The following is a 19,090-nucleotide window of genomic DNA, read 5'->3' as shown; positions in this document are numbered from 1 at the left end:
ACACCTAGAAAGCAGAAGTTTAAAAATATATTCATAATCTGCAGACAATGATTAGGTAAGTCCATCAAAGACAATTATCATATGATCTTGCTGATTTAAGGAATTTGAGAAACAAGATAGGATCATAGCGGAAGGAGGGAAAAAAATGAAACTAGAAGAAACCAGAGAGGGAAACAAACCGTAAGAGACTTTTTTTTTTTTTAAAGGTTTTATTTATTTATTTGTCAGAGAGAGTGAGAGAGCACGAGCGCACGCACAAGCAGAGGCAGCAGCAGGCAGAGGGAAAAGCAGGCTCCCTGCTGAGCAAGGAGCCCTGCCAAACTCGATCCCAGGACCCTGGGATCATGATCTAAGCCAAAGGCAGACGCTCAACAGACTAAGCCACCCAGGAGTCCCCCATAAGAGACTCTTAATTTCAGGAAACAAACTAAAGGCTGCTGGAGTCGATGGGGTGGGAGAGATAGGGTGGCTAGCGGATGGCTCTGGGAAAGAGTACATGCTATGGTGAGGGCTGTGAATTGTAGAAGACTGATGAATCACAGACTTTTAGCCCTGAAACAAATAATACATTATATGTTAATAAAAAAAAAATAATAATTCAAAAAAAACATGCATGGGGGATGCTGGGTGGCTCAGTAGGTTAAGCACCTGCTTTCGGCTCAGGTCATGATCCCAGGGTCCTGGGATCAAGCCCCATGTCAGGCTCTCTGCTCAGTGGGGAGTCTGCTTCTCCCTCTCTCTCTGCTGGCTACCCCCCCTGCTTGTGTGTGCTCTCTCTCTCTGTCAAACAAATAAGTAAAACATTTAAAATAAAACGTAATAAAATAAAAAGAAATAAAGTAAAATGAAATAGGGGAACCGGGTAGCTCAGTCATTAAGCGTCTGCCTTCAGCTCAGGTCATGATCCCAGGGTCCTGGGATCCCCTCATTGGGCTCCCTGCTCAGTGGGAAGCTTGCTTCTTCTTCTCCCACTCCCCCTGCTTTTATTCCCTCTCTCGCTGTGTCTCTCTCTGTCAAATAAATAAACGAAATATTTTTTAAAAATAAATTAATTAAATTAAATTAAAACAAAACATGTAGACGGGCGGCTGGCTGGCTCAGTCAGTAGAGCTTGCAACTCTTGATCTTGGGGTGGTGAGCTCAAGCCTCACATTGGGTGAGGGGCTTACTTAAAAAAATAAAAATTAAAACAACAACAACAAAGAATATTAATTCCTTTTTAAAGTAATAAATAAATTTTGAAGTCTTAAGCTTCTTTTTCCCATAGGGAATTACTGTATTAGAACTATCACCAGATCAAAAGAATACAGTTTCAAGCAATAAAAGTATAAAGCCAACCAAGCAATGTGTCTTCTCTTCCTATAACAAGGGGCTACATGGCAGAGAAAAAAAAAAATCAGCTACACTGCATTTTCTCAATTTTAAATTTTGATAAAAGAATACACTTATGTTCAAAGAACCAGAGACAAAAACCATGTCTGTGTGCAACAATCTTGCACGGGGTTTAAAAAAAAAAAAAACACACAATGGCAATAAAGTTATTTGAAACAGCCGAAGAAAATGACTTTCAAAATATTAAGATAGTTTAAAACAACTAAAATGGTTTTAAATTAACATTATTTCAAGACTTAGTTTTAATACCTCAAGTACTGTAACACTGTAAAATTGATTTTACCATGTTGTAGGTTTTGTAAAGAAGCCAAAGTCTTCCTAAGATCTTAAGTATACATGAATCAAAACAAAGAACCAACTTCATAACCCGGAGGCTATAGAAAATCAAAAAGGAAAAAAGAGAAACACATTCGTACAGCGTATCAGTCCCTCCAGGTATAATAAAAACCTCCTAAGTTGTTGTTCTTTTTTTTTTTTAATTGTATTTATTTAATTGACAAAGAGAGACACAACAAGAGAGGGAACACAAACAGGGGGAGTGGGAGTGGGAAAAGCAGGCTTCTGGCGGAGCAGGGAGCCCAACTCGGGGCTCAATCACAGGACCCTGGGATCATGACCTGAGCCAAGGGTAGATGCTTAACGACTGAGCCACCCAGGCACCCCTCCTAAGTTCTTCTTAACAGCTTTACAAATCAGAAAATGAGCAGTATTGAGATAAAAACTGAATTTTAGGAACAACAAGCAAATAAGACATAAGATAAAGATAAAAACTTGAGGCTTTTTGACATTCTCCATGAAAATCACGAACAAGGATACAGGGAAGACAGGTCCAAAATAAAGTTATTTAACAGAGGTCACAACCGCAACTTCCAGTAGATTTTAGGCAACAAAATTTTTTTATTAACATATAATGTATTATTTGCCCCAGGGATTCAGGTCTGTGAATCATGAGGCTTACACATTTCACAGCACTCACCATAGCACATACCCTCCCCAATGTACATCAACCAGCACCCTAACCCCAACCCCCACCCCCAGCAACCCTCAGTTTGTTTCATGGGATTAAGAATCTCTTATGGTTTGTCTCCCTTCCGATCCCATCTTGTTTCATTTTTTTCCCTCTCTAGCCCCCACAACCCCCTGTCCTACCTCTCAAATTCCTCATATCAGAGAGATAATATTATAATTTTCTTCCTCTAATGAACTTAGCATAATACCCTCTAGTTCCATTCATGTCATTTCAAATGGCACGATTTCATGGTTTTTGATAGCTGCACAGTATTCCATTATGTAAACATACCACATCTTCTTTATCCCTTCATCTGTTGATGGACATCTAGGTTCCTTCCAAAATTTGGCTAGTGTGGACACTGCTGCTATAAACATTGGGGTGCACGTGCCCCTTCGGATCACTAAATTTGTATCTTTAGGGTAAATACCCTGTAGTGCATTTGCTGGGCCACAGGGTAGCTCTATTTTCAACTTTTTGTGGAGCCTCCATACTGTTTTTCCAGAATGGCTGCACCAGCTTGCATTTCCACCAACAGTGTGGGAGGGCTCCTCTTTCTCCACATCCTCACCAATATCTGTCTTCCTGATTTGCTAATTTTAGTCTTCTGACTGGTGTGAGGTGGTATCTCACTGTGATTCTGATTTGTATTTCCCTAATGCTGAGTGATGTTGAGCAATTTTTCATGTGTCTGCTGGCCATTTGAATGTCTTCTTTGCAGAAATGTCTGTTCATGTCCTCTGCCCATTTCTTGATTGGATTATTTGTTCTTTGAGTGTTGAGTTTGATAAGCAATAAAATTAAAGCAGAATTCATGAGTAACAAAACTGGAAACTTAGGTTACTTCAACAAATTCATAGCAATGACTAAAACTGATGAAAAGCCAAATGTGTCAATATTCCTTGCATCAACTATAGATCAATTCTTCTGAAGAATAATACTATAAATATTATCTGACTCGTATTCAAAATACTGACAGTGTAATTACTACAATACAGATATAGAAGAGACTACATTACCAAAATAAAAAATGTATGGGTGGCAAGGCTAACACAAAATTTAAATGTCTTCTTTTATCCTTATATTTTCCACTGATGAATTAGGTATTTTGCACATAGGACTGAATTTCTTAGGTTTCTCATTAATAATACTTTTGTTTGCATAATTTATACTAAATTCTAGGGAATTAAAAAATTCATGTAGTAAAGAAACAACAAAACAACAATAAAAAGGCTTGTCAAGATATACTCTACACTAAAAAATAAAAAATCTCCATTCAATACAAGCACTGAACTTTCCTAGTTACTACAAATTTAGATGACACTGCTTAAACTGTCTCTAAAGAATTTTGTTTTCTTCTAATAAATATCTAAGTCCTGGAGATCTAATACTGTACAGGGACCACAGACAATAAAACTCTATTGTAAACACTAAACTTGCTAAGAGATTAGATTTCAAATGTTCTCAGCACTAGAGGAAATGTTAATTAAGTGACGTGATAGAGGTTTAGCGAATGCTACAGTGGCAGTCATGCTGCAGTATAAATGTTCACTTCAACATACTGTACACTTATACATACAATGACAATACATGTCAATTATATCACAATCTTAAAAATTATCCTTATTTTCTATTTTCTCCTTTCTTTTGAAGTGATAATTTCCAAAATACATTATTGTGCATCAAAAAAAAAAGAATTGTTTTATTTTATTTTATTTATTTATTTCACAGAGAGAGATCACAAGCAGGCAGAGAGGCAGGCAGAGAGAGAGGGGGAAGCAGGCTCCTTGCGCAGCAGAGAGCCCAATGCGGGACTCGATCCCAGGAACCTGGGATCCTGACCTGAGCCAAAGGCAGAGGCTTTAACCCACTGAGCCACCCCGCCGCCCCAAGAATTCTGTTTTCTTGAGTAAAATTGTTAAGTCTTTTGTTGTAAGCAACGGCAGACTCTCAAATGAGTCACAATAACATACGCACTGAACTCCAGAACAATGGTTACCTCTGGATAGGGAGGTGGGATGGGACGAGGAGAAAAAAAGGAATGTCCGCTGTATCCGGAACATTTTATATCCTTTAAAAAAATATGGCAAATATAAACAGTTCTGAACTATTCTATACAGTTTATTATAGGCTTGAAATATTTCATTTTAAAAATCAGCCTTAAATAACTTGTGATTCCAAACCTTAATTTCATCCTTCAATTTTTTTCTCCGCACCTTCATCCCCAAATTATTAAATCTACAGTGTGTACCAACCGTGCATTTATGCATGCATACCTAAATATGAAAAGAATACAAACATGCCTTTTACTCTCTTTCCAGCCACTGAATAAAGGAACATTTTCTGCTATTAGGTTCAACTTCAGAGAGCAGACCTGGTTCAGGCAGTTGGCAGAAATTTCAAAGCTGAACCAGCCACAAAACTTGCTGGCAGTTCAGGAAAAACACAAAGCACTAAAGTCATACATTTTTGCTTCAGTTTTTGCTCTTCCTGACAAGAATAAAATTGCCAGAAACTGGTAGGATTCCAAATGTTCAGTTCCGTGGCATAGCCGTTACTCAAGAGTAAGCAAAAAATCCAGCTTCCTTACTCCTTCCACAGAGTCTTTGCACATAATTCACTGGCAGAGTGGAAAGCCTGGGGGCAGACACACAAACTATAGTTATCAGACTCAGGTATCTACTTTCTCAAAAATGAATGGAATAAGGCCAACCTTTCTAAGAAACAACCAAGAGCATTTGATGCCAGTTAATAAAATTCAAACTTTCAAAACGAAAAGTACCAATTTCAAAACATGTATACCCACCCATCATAAGCTTGACAGCTATCTAAAGACTTTCTGATTAAATCAGTGATGTTAATAAATGCAAAATTTTGATATAAGGAAACATGTCAACATGTGGAAGAAGTGCATAGCTCAGTGAACCAACATTCTCCAAATGATGGACATATGATGTTACAAAATCACACGTACGTAAAAATCCATTCACAAAGTACTAGTTAAAACCTATGGATTTATTTTCTTTATTTCTTTGTTTTATTTTTTTAAGGATTTTATTTATTTGACAGAGAGAGAAGACAGAAAGAGAGCAGGAGCACGGAGAACAGGAGGCAGAAGCAAAACCCCCTCTGTGCAGGGAGTCCGACATGGAGCTCAATCCCAGAACCCTGGGATCATGACCTGAGCAGGAGGCAGATGCTTAACTAACTGAGCCACCCAGGCACCCCACAACCTATGGATTTCAGTGTAACAGAGTATTAAAAGTTTACTGATCTGGGTTTAAACTCTATACGGCAACAAACCTTTAAGAAACTACCCTTACAGGGGCGCCTGGGTGGCTCAGTGGGTTAAGCCGCTGCCTTCAGCTCGGGTCATGATCTCAGGGTCCTGGGATCGAGTCCCGCATCGGGCTCTCTGCTCAGCGGGGAGCCTGCTTCCTCCTCTCTCTCTCTGCCTGCCTCTCTGTCTACTTGTGATCTCTCTCTGTCAAATAAATAAATAAAATCTTTAAAAAAAAAAAAAAAGAAACTACCCTTACAGAATTTTGGTATAGTAGCAAAAGAATACGCACACGTATCTGAAAATTTCATTAATTACTCCTCCCTTTCCTAACTTAGTATTTGTAAGAAATCAGATTTCCTACAGATACTTCAACCAAAATTAACATACCGCTATAGACTGAATGCAGAAGTGGAGAGGAGAATCAACCTGTCTTTTAAACCAGATATGAATGTGAAATACATTTCCACCTACTTCTTTTTTGGAAACAGGGCTATTTTCATATAAATATTATTTATGTTAACATGTAATGTATAGGTGCCCTGAAACCAAAAAGTTCAAGAACCACTGCATTGAAGTGATACAAAATAATTATTAAAAAAATAACTACAATTATGATATATAAGGCTAAATAAAACCTGACTCCCATTGCATGGTAAATAGTAACAAAGCATATGGTGCTGATCTAATAAACAACAGAATGTAACTCATGTTTAAAGGCAGTGATAAGAAAAAAAATTCAACAACAGAAGAATCAGCTGTAGTATGAATGCTAACAACCACATACACATATATGTAAAGCTTAATCCACCTCTGCAAATCATACAGCTAAAATCCCATTCTCAACAAATGGGGGAAACATACCAAGTTAATGTTTCCCACTAACAGTCAAAAATTCAACTTTAAATAAAAATACTACCTATATTTATCCTTTATTTGCCTTTACTGCAGAATAATCCACACAAGGCAGATTATAAATTCTACAGTATTTCCAACATGATTGATAATCTGCAAAGAGCATTCCCACAGTTATAACAGTTTTCCTCCAATTTAAACTAATGTGTTCTAAGACAAATATGTGTTGGTATATGTTACCAAATTCAGGCTTGACAGTAAATTAGGCAGGCCACCACCAAATATATTCACACATACTTCCAATTATTTCAGCTGCTTTATTATCCCAGGAAGAGGTATTATAATGTGTACAGTGGTTAACCAAGTGTTACAGGACACACTGCTGAACTACTCTAGTTAGCAAAAAGAAAGTAAAGGAATCAATTGTGCCAAAAAATGTAATGAGAAAGAAAAAAACTGAGAAAGGAATTTAATATTCAATTTTGAACCTCAAATGTCTTAAGAAACTTTGAAGGAAGTTACTAATAAACCGTCTCACTTAAAAACCATTGTAGAATGTACCTTTAGAGTAGTAGTAATTCTTTGGGGAAAATAAACTATTTTAACACCTATGCTTTAATACACCCACCCATTATTGGCCAATCCTAGCCCAAACACAACGGTGATAAGCACAAGACATAGTAACCTACCCATAAGGTTTAATTCAGGAGTAAAATGACTAATACAAACCTTACTGTCAAGTAAGTTAAGTACAGAGCCAACTTAAAAATAAATTAAAATATTAAACTTGAAAGTCCCAACTTCAACTCAGGACTCCTGATTGCACTTTCTGCTTTTTTCCCCCAGATAACTCACCACCTTCTAGACTGCAAAAAGATTTACTCATTACATTTATTATTTGTTGCTGTTTCCTTTTACTAAAATGTAAGCACTAGGAAGGCTGGGTTTTTGCTCACTGAAGTATTCCAAGTCTAAATAAAAGAGGTCCTGCAGACAGTAGGTACAAATATCAGTTGCTCAATTAATGAACTGCTGCAGAGGGGTCAAAGATAATGAAAACTTAGAGCAAAACCACCACCATGGTCCATCAGTTTTAGTCCTGCCCATCTCTTCCAATATTTTCTAACTCAGTTATGGTCTCCCCACTTACCCAGATGCTCAAGCTGAAAAAGCCTGGAAACCATTCTGGGCTTCCCACTCATCCAATTCTCCCAGTTAATTCATCACCAAAAGCTGTCAAAATTACCTCTCCTATCTTTAGAACAGTATTCTCTTTTCCACTTCCACTGCACCAGGTCAAACTTTTTAATCTCTAAACTAGACTATCAAATCCACAACTGAGCTATTTTGCTTTGATGTAACCAGGACTATTTAATAGCTTTTTAGATAGATTATGATGAAGTATGACAGGGAGGAGAAAGCAAAGTGAAGAACAGGCTATTTGGAGGCAAGAAAAATGCATTCTATCTTACCTTCTTGCCTCCTATTAAGGCATGCTTACTTCAAGGTCCAGCTCAAATATTATCTCCACATTTGAAGTCATTCCCAGTTCTTTCATTTACTCTTTTTTCTTCTTTATACACAGCTCCATTAGAGCACTTTCTGTAGTGAGGATACCAGCTGCCCAGCTGAATAGAACTCTGATTTTTTAAATTAAATATTTTTATTTATTTACTTGAGAGAATGCGAGGCAACAAAAGCAGAGGGAAAGGCAGAGGGAGAAGCAGACTCCCCACTCAGCAGGGAGCCTGACAAGCTCCATCCCAGAACCTGGGACCATGACCGGAGTAGAAGGCAGATGCCCAACTCACGGAGTTGCCCAGGTATGCCAGTCTAGCCTTATTCTAACACAGGGCCCAGCATTAAAAAAAATCTGTTACACAGATGAATGAACAATTCTAGTCTAGAATTTGCAATTATAAAGAAAACCCAAGTTTGAACAAAGATGGGGTGTAAATTACAAAGAAATCGAAGTTATTTAATTACCAATAGTAGCTAAAAATACTAAACCAAAGACCCAAGGGGAGAAAAATAAAGACCAAACACATGAAGAATTTCTCCTTAGACAAAGGCAGAAAGATAAGGATATTAGCTAATAAAAATATTTAACAGGGAAATAGATTTAGAATTTCATAGAGAAATGTGGACCAAAAAAGGGGCCAACCCAAAACAGTCCTTAAAAATAAAACATGTTCCCTCAGATAGGAATACTCAACTAGAAATAAATTGTGTTCATAAAACACTCATGAAATGAATGCAGATTGTATTAAGGAGATAATGTAAAAGATATCATCAGTCTCCTCAAACTCCATTCCCACAAAGATACTCTAATATGTAGAACTGAATCATTAGAAAAAATTGGTTCAAGGAGGCCTCTCAAAAACCAGCAAAATGTGTATTATAGAAGGAATAAAGTTATTAAAATTTAACTCCTAACACATGGAACAAGTGAGGTTTTAACTCTTCTTATCAAATTCTACATTTTATAGACCCACAGACTATTAAAAAAAAGTGAAGAGGGGAGCTTGGATGGCTCAGTAGGTTAAAGGCTCTGCCTTCTTCGCTCAGGTCATGATCCCAAGGGTCCTGGGATCAAGCCCTGCATCGGGCTCTCTGCTTAGCAGAGAGCCTGCTTCCTCCTCTCTCTCTCTCTCTGCCTACCTCTCTGCCTACTTGTGATCTCTGTCTGTCAAATAAATAAATAAAATATTAAAAAAAAAAAAAGTGAAGAGCCAAGAAAAGCAATTTTTTATAAGCTGGTACAGCTCTATGCTTGAGGGAAAACATAAAAATATTTAAAATAATGCCAGCTTTATGCATATTTCATTGTAAAATAAACAGCTTTACTCACTGTAAAATGGTTCAGTTATTCACACTTTGGCCAGTTCATGATCAACCAAGCTAATACTAGAGTGTGGACTCTAAAGCTTTTTTGGGTCACCAATGAAAGCTACAGTCCTGTTCCCCAGAAAAATATGCATATTTTAGAATTTCATAGAGAAATGTGGACCAAAAAGGGGGTCAACCCAAAACAGTCCTTAAAAATAAAACATGTTTCCTCAGATAGGAATACTCCAATGTGTGTGTGTGTGTGTGTATAAATACAAAATTCAAAAGATATATCTTTAGAATTTTAAGTAGGCTCCATGCCCAGTGTGGAGCCCAGTGTGAGGCTCAAACTCACGAACATGAGATCAAGACCTGAGCTGAGATCAACAGTGGAATGCTCAACCAACTGAGCCACCCAGGCAACTCTACATCTAACATTTGAAATATGTCATGCAATTACAAGCCTCTGCTGTCTATTCATGACTCCCTAGAGATTCAAGGGACCCAGCTGTAGAACTGAGACCTTAAAGATTAGAAATGGCAACTGACACAGTGCCCCTCAAGGAAATACACTGTTAACAACGGCAACTCTACAGAGCTTTTTCTCAGACATCCAAGCAATCAAAAAACACCAAACATAAAAATCTCTATTGGCTGAAGTTAATCAGATGATACACACACAGACAAGCTAAAATGCATGCACATGCCTTAAAATAAACTTGAAACCTGAAGTGTTTAAAAGTAAGATCTAATATAGGAGTACCTGGTGAGCTTAGTCAGTAGAGCATGTGATACTTGATCTTGGGGTCATGAGTTCAAGCCCCACACTTGGCCTGGAGCTTACTTTAAATCATATATACGTATACATATACATATATAGATCTTTAAAAAATAAGATCTAAAATTAATAACAGTAATAGCTAATCGTTACTGAGCATTTATTATGTAGAGTGCTATTCTAAGTGTTTTAAAAAATTCTTATTTAGACCTAAATATAAATAATTTTTATTCCATTTCACAAATAAGGAAATTAAAGCACAGAAAGTTACAAGGAGAGCCAAGGAACAATAACATGAAACAGAAATGACAGAAATTAAGAAAGAAAAAGCTCCTTGGGGTGTGAAGCATCTAACAGTAACTTAGATCTGCATTTGTATCACCACAGTTCGACAAAGCAAGAACATATTGTCCAAACTCCAGAAGAAGGATGACAATCTTGATCCTCTTCCATATCCCTGCCAAGATAATCCTTGTAATACCATATTCACTTTGGAGTACACTGTAACCAGAAATATGAACACAAAATGTTCAAAAAGAGCACAATACTAACTAAAGGATTTATAAGATTAAAATGGAAGATGAATTTTGAGAGTAACAAACCTCACCTTTGTAAACCACTATCTTTTGTATCATAATATATCATGCAGGGGCGCCTGGGTGGCTCAGTGGGTTAAAGCCTCTGCCTTCGGCTCAGGTCATGATCCCGGGGTCCTGGGATCGGGCCCTGCGTCGGGCTCTCTGCTCAGCGGGAGTCTGCTTCCCTTCCTCTCTCTCTGCCTGCCTCTCTGCCTACTTGTGTCTACTACTACTGTCTGTCCAATGGATAAATAAAAATCTTAAAAAATAATAATAATAATAATAATATATCATGCATTCGAAAAATGAGCAACTTAGTAAAATGTAAAAAAGCTGAAATAAGGTACCTTTCTCTGCAAGTGTAGTTCAACTTTTGTTCAAGGTTCTGCCTCCTATTTCCTGTTTTGGTGCCATATGCCTCTTCTACTCCATAGACAACCACAAAAGTAGAGAAAACCTCACAGGTTCAATAGGTCTTGCTAAATCTTGCCAATCACAAAAAAATTTCGAAGTCCTTGGATACACCTATGCTATGCCCTGCATAACGCGGCATACAATAAATACTTCTTGAGTAGCTGAAACCTCTCCAAGAGAAAATGCATGTGTTTAACATTTTCTTCCTCCCATAATACTACATTACAAATTTGTAGCAACAGAATAATGCAATAAAACAAAATTTTTATCTTAAACCACATGATATAAAAGTTGTAATTTATCATTTGGGTATTTTTAAAAAGATTTATTTATTTTATAGAGAGAAAGAGAGCAAGAGCAAGCAAGGGGAGGGACAGGGGGAGAGAAGCCCCACCCCCACCAACCTGAGGCTCCAGTCTCAGGACTCCGAGATCACAACGTCAGCCGAAATCGGGAGTCTGATGCTCAACAACTGAGCCACCCAGGCACCCCTATAATTTACCATTTTGTTACACTCTATGTCCAAGGAGGGCGGTGGGAAAAAAAGACTGTCTTTTTGATCAGTTTATAACAGCTACTTGGTAATCTAAGACACCACAAAAGATTTATCTGAACATATTCTTTTTTAAAACAACATTCTTAACAATTATAATTTCTTACAGCTTTCTTTGTAATATTTAAAGAAGATACAACAAAACCACAAATCATTTTCTTTAGACAACCAATAAATTTTTTAAATTAGATATGAGAAGTTAGCTCCACTAAAGTGAGCTGCCCTGCTGCATTAATAGTAATAGTCTAAATTCAGGTAAGGTTAAGAATCAAATAACAATGAAAATAAACATAGATGTACACTGCAAAAAAGCTCCTTCTATATTTAATTCACAAACTGAAACACCTGCTCCTGATTATTGAACTGGTAAAATATCTGAGAGCACATAAAATTTATAAACTATACTTAACACAGCTTCTTGGAAGTCAAAACCAATTACAAACAGTTCATCTCTCTGCACTAAAAAGTCCCTCTTCATATTGAAACCCACAAAAGCAAAAACTCTGACTAAAATATTCCCTAATATTAAGAGATTTTTTTAAGGCACAACTTATAGTTGCTGAATATTGATTTACCAAAACAGGCAAGTATGACCTTATCTTGGCAAAACTCAGAATACTGTTTCTTCAACATCCTAGAAGACAGCTTGATGCACCACAATCTGCCATCTGCTTTGTTCTATTTCTTCATACCCCAAATGGAAACTAAACCCTCGAGTAATAGCCAAAATTTCATTAATCACAGGAAAGTACTTAGAGAAATAAAATAAATAGCATGATATAAATAGAGATAGAACAACAGGTAGAGAAGCCTTGGTAATGACCTCAAAGTCTATGTTGAGACAGAAAATCTATACAACACATACAGGAATCATATTAAATAATTCTATTCCCACTTACCTGATGAGCTCTCAGTAAAGACTGTTAATGTCTGTCCTCCAACACTTTGTAAGACAAATGGATGTTCTCTAGGAGTGCTGACTGATGCTGGTTTTCCACCAATGTCGTGAATATTTGCAAGATCCTCATTCAAAGTAAATGACACCTAACAGACACATTAACAAGAGCTTATTACAACAAGCTTAAGTATTCAAAGTATCATTCACAGAAATTCTGATTATAAAACAAATACTTTTAAAAAAACGTGTATCTTTGTTTCTAGACATTAAAACATTTCTCTAAAACTGATGAGTAAATATGTGATATATTAAGGGTAATAAAATATTAATTACTCTTAACCATGAAATTCTTACAACATTGTTTGTTTGACTTTTTCATAATAAAATTTTGGGAAAATGTAAAAAATAAAAACCCATTTCTCTAAAACTTTATCCAAAAAACCTTTAATACTTCATCATAAAAAGAGAATTCAGGGGCGTCTGGTGGTGCAGTCAAGTTAAGCAGCTAACTCTTGGTTTTGGCTTAGGTTGTGATCTCAGAGTTGTGAGAGCAAGGCCCACATCAGACTCAATGCTCACTGCAGAATCTGCTGAAGACTCTCTCTGCTCCTCTCCACCCCAAATAAAATAAATAAATCTTAAGCAGAGAAAGAGAATATATTCCCATTTGTCAGAATAATGAAACTAATCTACTATTATAAAGATAGGTGACAGCTTTCAAATGTTTTCTGTGGTTTACGGCTGAAGAAATTCTATTTCCAAACAGAAATAATTTTTTTTCCCTTAAGGTCTGTGAATTCAAAGGATCGTATCTTGTTACATTTATATCCTTATGAATACATATACTTAAATATATATTTAAATATATAATAAATATAAATAAATATATAGCAAAATGCCTGGCACATAGAAGGGAAACAGTATTTGCTGAATGAGTGAATATTGTAAGAGTATTAAGAAATCATGGGGCGCCTGGGTGGCTCAGTGGATTAAGCCGCTGCCTTCGGCTCAGGTCATGATCTCAGGGTCTTGGGATCGAGTCCCGCATCAGGCTCTCTGCTCAGCAGGGAGCCTGCTTCCCTCTCTCTCTCTCTCTCTGCCTGCCTGTCTACTTGTGATTTCTCTCTGTCAAATAAATAAATAAAATCTTTAAAAAAAAAAAAAAAAAAGAAATCAATTGTATTTAAGGGGGGGAAAAGTGAGGTATTTACTAAGAAAGCTTAAACACTCCCAAAAGCAGAGGATATATATATATATATATATATATATATTTTTAGGTTTTAATGACTAGTGTAGGAGTACATGGTACTATTTCATTTTTTAATATTTTAAGAAATACAACTAAATATTTACAAAGATAATGCAATATTGAGGTTTAGAATAAAAACCACATACTAGATGTTCTTTCAAAATGATTTTTGCTATATACCAGATCTCCCCAAAGGAACATCACTTTTTTTTTTTTTTTAAGATTTTATTTATTTATTTGACAGGCAGAGATCACAAGTAGACAGAGAGGCAGGCAGAGAGAGAAGGAAGCAGGCTCCCTGCTGAGCAGAGAGCCTGAGGGGCTCAATCCCAGGACCCTGAGACCATGACCTGAGCAGAGGGCAGAAGCTTTAACCCACTGAGGCACCCAGGCGCCCCTGGGAGCATCACATTTTACATCAGAAGATTTATAAACATGAAATACTAAATCTCCCAACCACACAGGAAAGATTATGAACCATTTGTTAAATATTTCTCTACTATGTGATAGGTGCCACAATTACGTCCTAGACTTAATGGGTCAAAATCTAAAGCCCTGAAAAATCCAGACAAAAATGCCTCTGTCACACTGAAATAATGTTGAAGCATTACTGAAGCAACAGTAAGCCTCACAGTACCGAGATGGGATAGTTTAGGTCAAAGCAGAAAAATGCTAAGAATGAACAACCAGGAGTCCATTCATTTACACAAAAGTGGCATTTACACTGTTATGTGTTCCTCACCATCAGCAACTAGTTTGATGTGGAGTTTTCCAGAATGCAAATACCACCTTCTTTTTACTATTACTAATACATAGTAAAATAATCTTGTGTTTTAAATAAAATTTTCATAGAAATAATCTCACCTCAGTCCTTCCTTGACTCCTACAAAAGAAAGGAAAAACTTTTATTTAGATTTCATGTTTTCTTCAAGTGTACACTAAAAACTAAAAAAATAACACTACATCATATTTACACAGACTAAGACACATAGATCAACTAATACTTACCCTTGGCTCTCCTCAACTAACCTACTTATAATCATACAGTAAAAACAAAATCACATTAATCCTATGTGTAGTTATTGAGTTTGTATCACTTTACACTATTACAACCTGCCTAATATTTTTTAAAAAGATTTTTATTTATTTATTTACTTATTTGACAGACAGAGATCACAAGCTTTAACTGAGCCACCCAGGTGCCCCGACAACCTGCCTAATATTTTAACCAAGCACTGATCTCTTTACAATTTCTATCTTTATTTCTACACCCTATGTAATAGTCTAATTTAAAGCCATATATTACATATCTACTATAAGCAAAGTACGGAGTCTAAGATCTCTGTCCTCATGGGGCACCTGGGTGGCTCAGTGGGTTAGGCCTCTGCCTTTGGCTCAGGTAATGATCTCAGGGTCCTGGGATCCAGCCCTGCATCTGGCTCTCTGCTCAGCGGGGAGCCTGCTTCCCTTCCTCTCTCTCTGCCTTCCACTGCCTACTTGTGATCTGTCAAATAAATAAGTAAAATCTTTAAAAAGAATTTTTTTTAAAAAAAGATCTCTGTCATCAGCCAGAAGATATAAAAATTACATCTGTAACATTTTAACTAAAGTTAAATAAGAGAGCCCCAATGTGCCAGGATCAGATAGGACACCATTTCTTCCCTTTCAAGAGTTGAGAAAAAAAACCTGAGCTAAGTCTTGAAGAGTACCGGGATTTCAACAGGCTGAGACAGGAATATCTGAAGTATCAGCTGAGCAAAGCCAGAAAGAGTCTGATCATGAAATGTAGTCACATTTGGCTGGAAGAATACACACTAAGGAATAGTGGGAGAACCTCAATGTGAGACAGGAATCCATCAGAACCCTAGAGGAGAACAGGGCAGTAACCTCTTCGATATCAGCCACAGCAACTTCTTTCAAGATATGTCTCCAAAGGCAAAGGAAACAAAAGTGAAGATGAACTTTTGGGACTTCATCAAGATCAAAAGCTTCTGCACAGCAAAGGAAACAGTCAACAAAACAAAGAGGCAACCCACGGAATGGGAGAAGATATTTGCAAATGACAGTACAGACCAAAGGTTGATATCCAGGATCTATAAAGAACTCCTCAAACTCAACACACACAAAACAGACAATCATATTAAAAAAATGGGCAGAAGATATGAACAGACACTTCTCCAATGAAGACATACAAATGGCTATCAGATACATGAAAAAATGTTCATCATCACTAGCCATCAGGGAGATTCAAATTAAAACCACATTGAGATACCACCTTACACCATTTAGAATGGCCAAAATTAACAAGACAGGAAACAACATGTGTTGGAGAGGATGTTCAAAAAGGGGAACCCTCCTACACTGTTGGTGGGAATGCAAGTTGGTGCAGCCACTTTGGAGAACAGTGTGGAGATTCCTCAAGAAATTAAAGAGAGAGCTTCCCTATGACCCCACCATTGCACTACGGGGTATTTACCCCAAAGATATAGATGTAGTGAAAAGAAGGGCCATCTGTACCCCAATGTTTATAGCAGCAATGGCCATGGTCACCAAACTGTGGAAAGAACCAAGATGCCCTTCAATGGACGAATGGATAAGGAAGATGTGGTCCATATACACTATGGAGTACTATGCCTCCATCAGAAAGGATGAATACCCAACTTTTGTAGCAACATGGACGGGACTGGAAGAGATTGTGCTGAGTGAAATAAGTCAAGCAGAGAGAGTCAATTATCATATGGTTTCACTTATTTGTGAAGCATAGCAAATAGCATGAAGGACAAGGGGAGATGGAGAGGAGAAGGGAGTTGAGGGAAATTGGAAGGGGAGGTGAACCATGAGAGACTATGGACTCTGAAAAACAATCTGAGGGTTTTGAAGACGTGGGGGTGGGAGGTTGGGTGAACCAGGTGGTGGGTATTAGAGAGGGCACGGATTGCATGAAGCACTGGGTGTGGTGCAAAAACAATGAATACTGTTACGCTGAAAAAAATAAATTAATTGGGGCACCTGGGTGGCTCAGTGGGTTAAAGCCTCTGCTTTCGGCTCAGGTCATGATCCCAGGGTCGAGCCCCACACTGGGCTCTCTGCTCAGCAGGGAGCCTGCTTCCTCCTCTCTCTCTGTCTGCCTCTCTGCCTACTTGTGATCTCTGTCTGTCAAATAAATAAATAAATATTTTTTTTAAAAAAAATTTTTAATTAATTAATTAATTAATTTGAAAAAAAAGGAATAGTGGGAGATAAACCAAGATGGAGAACTGAAGCTAGAACATGGGATATCTTGAGTATTATAGTACAGAGCATGAACTTTATTTCCTCAAGCAATCGAGAGCCGTATCACTTGAACAAAAGAATAAAGTACAAAACATGCTCCTAGAAACTTGAACCAGAATATATATAAAATGGATATGAACACCAGTTAGAATACTAATGTTTTTCCATCACACCAGGTCAAGTTCCAACCTGCCTTCATTCAGTGGCTCAACCACTCATTCTGTCATTAAGTGTCTACTCTACAACCATTAGGCATTTTACCAAGTGCATGGTATAGTATGAACATAGGTCTTTATCATCAAGAAGGTCCTAGTTTGGGGTGCCTGGGTGGTTCAGTCATTAAGAATCTGCCTTCAGCTCAGGTCACAATCCCAGGGTCCTAGGATCAAGCCCTGTACTGGGCTCCCTGCTCAGGAGAGGCCTGCTTCTCCTTCTCCCACTCCTCCTGCTTGTGTTTCCTCTTTCGCTGTGTCTCTTATCAAATAAGTAAATATTTTTTAAAAATCTTTTTAAAAAGGTCTTAGTTTAATGAAAAAAGATCCAATACATGAACAATATAAACTGGATAGTTACTTGATGACAGAGGTATAACACACTGTCATGAAAATGCAGATGGGAAAGCCAGCAAGAGATGAACAGAATGAGGGGTGAGGTCAATAACATGGAGGCATTACAGGTTAAGAGAATCCAATTAAACACAGACATGAGAAGATCCAGCATAGTCTTCCTTTTAAGATTTTCTTCTTAAAATCTTAGGGAGGGAGAAGCAGGTTCCCTGCTGAGCAAGGAACCTGATATGGACCTGATCCCAGGACCCTGGCATCATGACCTGAGCTGAAGACAGTTGCTTAGCAGACTGAGCCACCCAGGCGTCCCTAGTACATTCTTTCTAAAATCAGTGAATGGCAGGCAGGAGTCAGGTGGTAAAGAGCCTCTTAGGCCAAACTAAGAAGTTCAGAATCTTAAACAGGTTTGTTTCCTGCAGGACTTCTCAGTCTTTCACATATTAAAATGCAATGTTGACTCTCTTTTCATTGGGGAAGTACTTAGGATTACATATTCTTTTGTCTTGGTATATATATGACCTTTTGTTATTCAATATTACCAATAAAATACATCCTCTTCATGATGAACTACAGTTAAAATTAAAAACATTAACACAGTAATACCTTCAGACATAAATGAAGCAAACATGTGGCCCATCCTTTCACTGAATGCCTAACACTGTGCAGTTAGTTTCTCCTTCATTACTCTGTGTCCATTTCTCAATACTCCACAGCTACTTCTTTATACTTCAGCCCCATTCCTCTTGACTTTTTAAAAAATTAATCATTTGTCTTTCCTTTTTGTTATTTTTAAATACATCTTAGATTTGACACCAATAGGAGGAGACTTTTCACTAATCAATAAAACACCTCGTTTTCCAAGGTAAGTGAATCAACCAAATAATACCAAAACTTTTAACTGGTTCAAGATTTTTGAAAAAATTTTTATTTAAATTCAATTTAATTAACATATACTGTATTATTAGTTTCAGAGGTAGCATTCACGGATTAATTTAATCAGTTAATATGTTAATTTAATTAACATATACTGTATTATTAGTTTCAGAGGTAGCATTCACTGATTCATAAATCGCATATAACACCCGGTGCTTATTACTTCATGTGCCCTCATTTTTTTTTTTTTAAGTTTTATTTATTTAAGTAATTTCTACACCCAATGTGGAGCTTGAACTCACAACCCCTGAGATCAAGAGTCACACGTTCTTCCAACTGAGCCACCCAGGCATCCCTGGATTTTTTGGTTTTGTTTTGAATTCCTATTCATACATCCCCTTCTTGAACAATTCAGCTCAAAATTTCACCATCAGGTGAAGCCAAGCAAGGTAGGTATCTGCAGACTGGGTTGAGCAGGGTTAAGCATAGACTAAATGAGATGAAAAACAAGTACCTGGGGCAGAAGAGGTAGCCTGGAGCAAG

General features: G+C 37.3%; 1 protein-coding gene across 1 annotated transcript in view; it reads right to left on the bottom strand.

Moving 5' to 3' along the window:
- GTF2F2 (general transcription factor IIF subunit 2) overlaps window positions 1–19,090 on the bottom strand; it is a 152,297-nt gene that overhangs the window by 112,018 nt on the left and 21,189 nt on the right. The window contains exons 3-4 of the mRNA XM_059143962.1: window positions 14,700–14,718; window positions 12,588–12,732 (exon numbers count right to left, since the gene is read on the bottom strand). Of these exons, the coding sequence (XP_058999945.1) occupies window positions 12,588–12,732; window positions 14,700–14,718 (164 nt within the window). The remainder of the gene's footprint in view (window positions 1–12,587; window positions 12,733–14,699; window positions 14,719–19,090) is intronic.

Source organism: Mustela lutreola, chromosome 13, assembly GCF_030435805.1.
Source record: "Mustela lutreola isolate mMusLut2 chromosome 13, mMusLut2.pri, whole genome shotgun sequence".
NCBI lineage: Eukaryota > Metazoa > Chordata > Mammalia > Carnivora > Mustelidae > Mustela > Mustela lutreola.
This window is presented reverse-complemented; position numbering and strand designations above follow the sequence as displayed.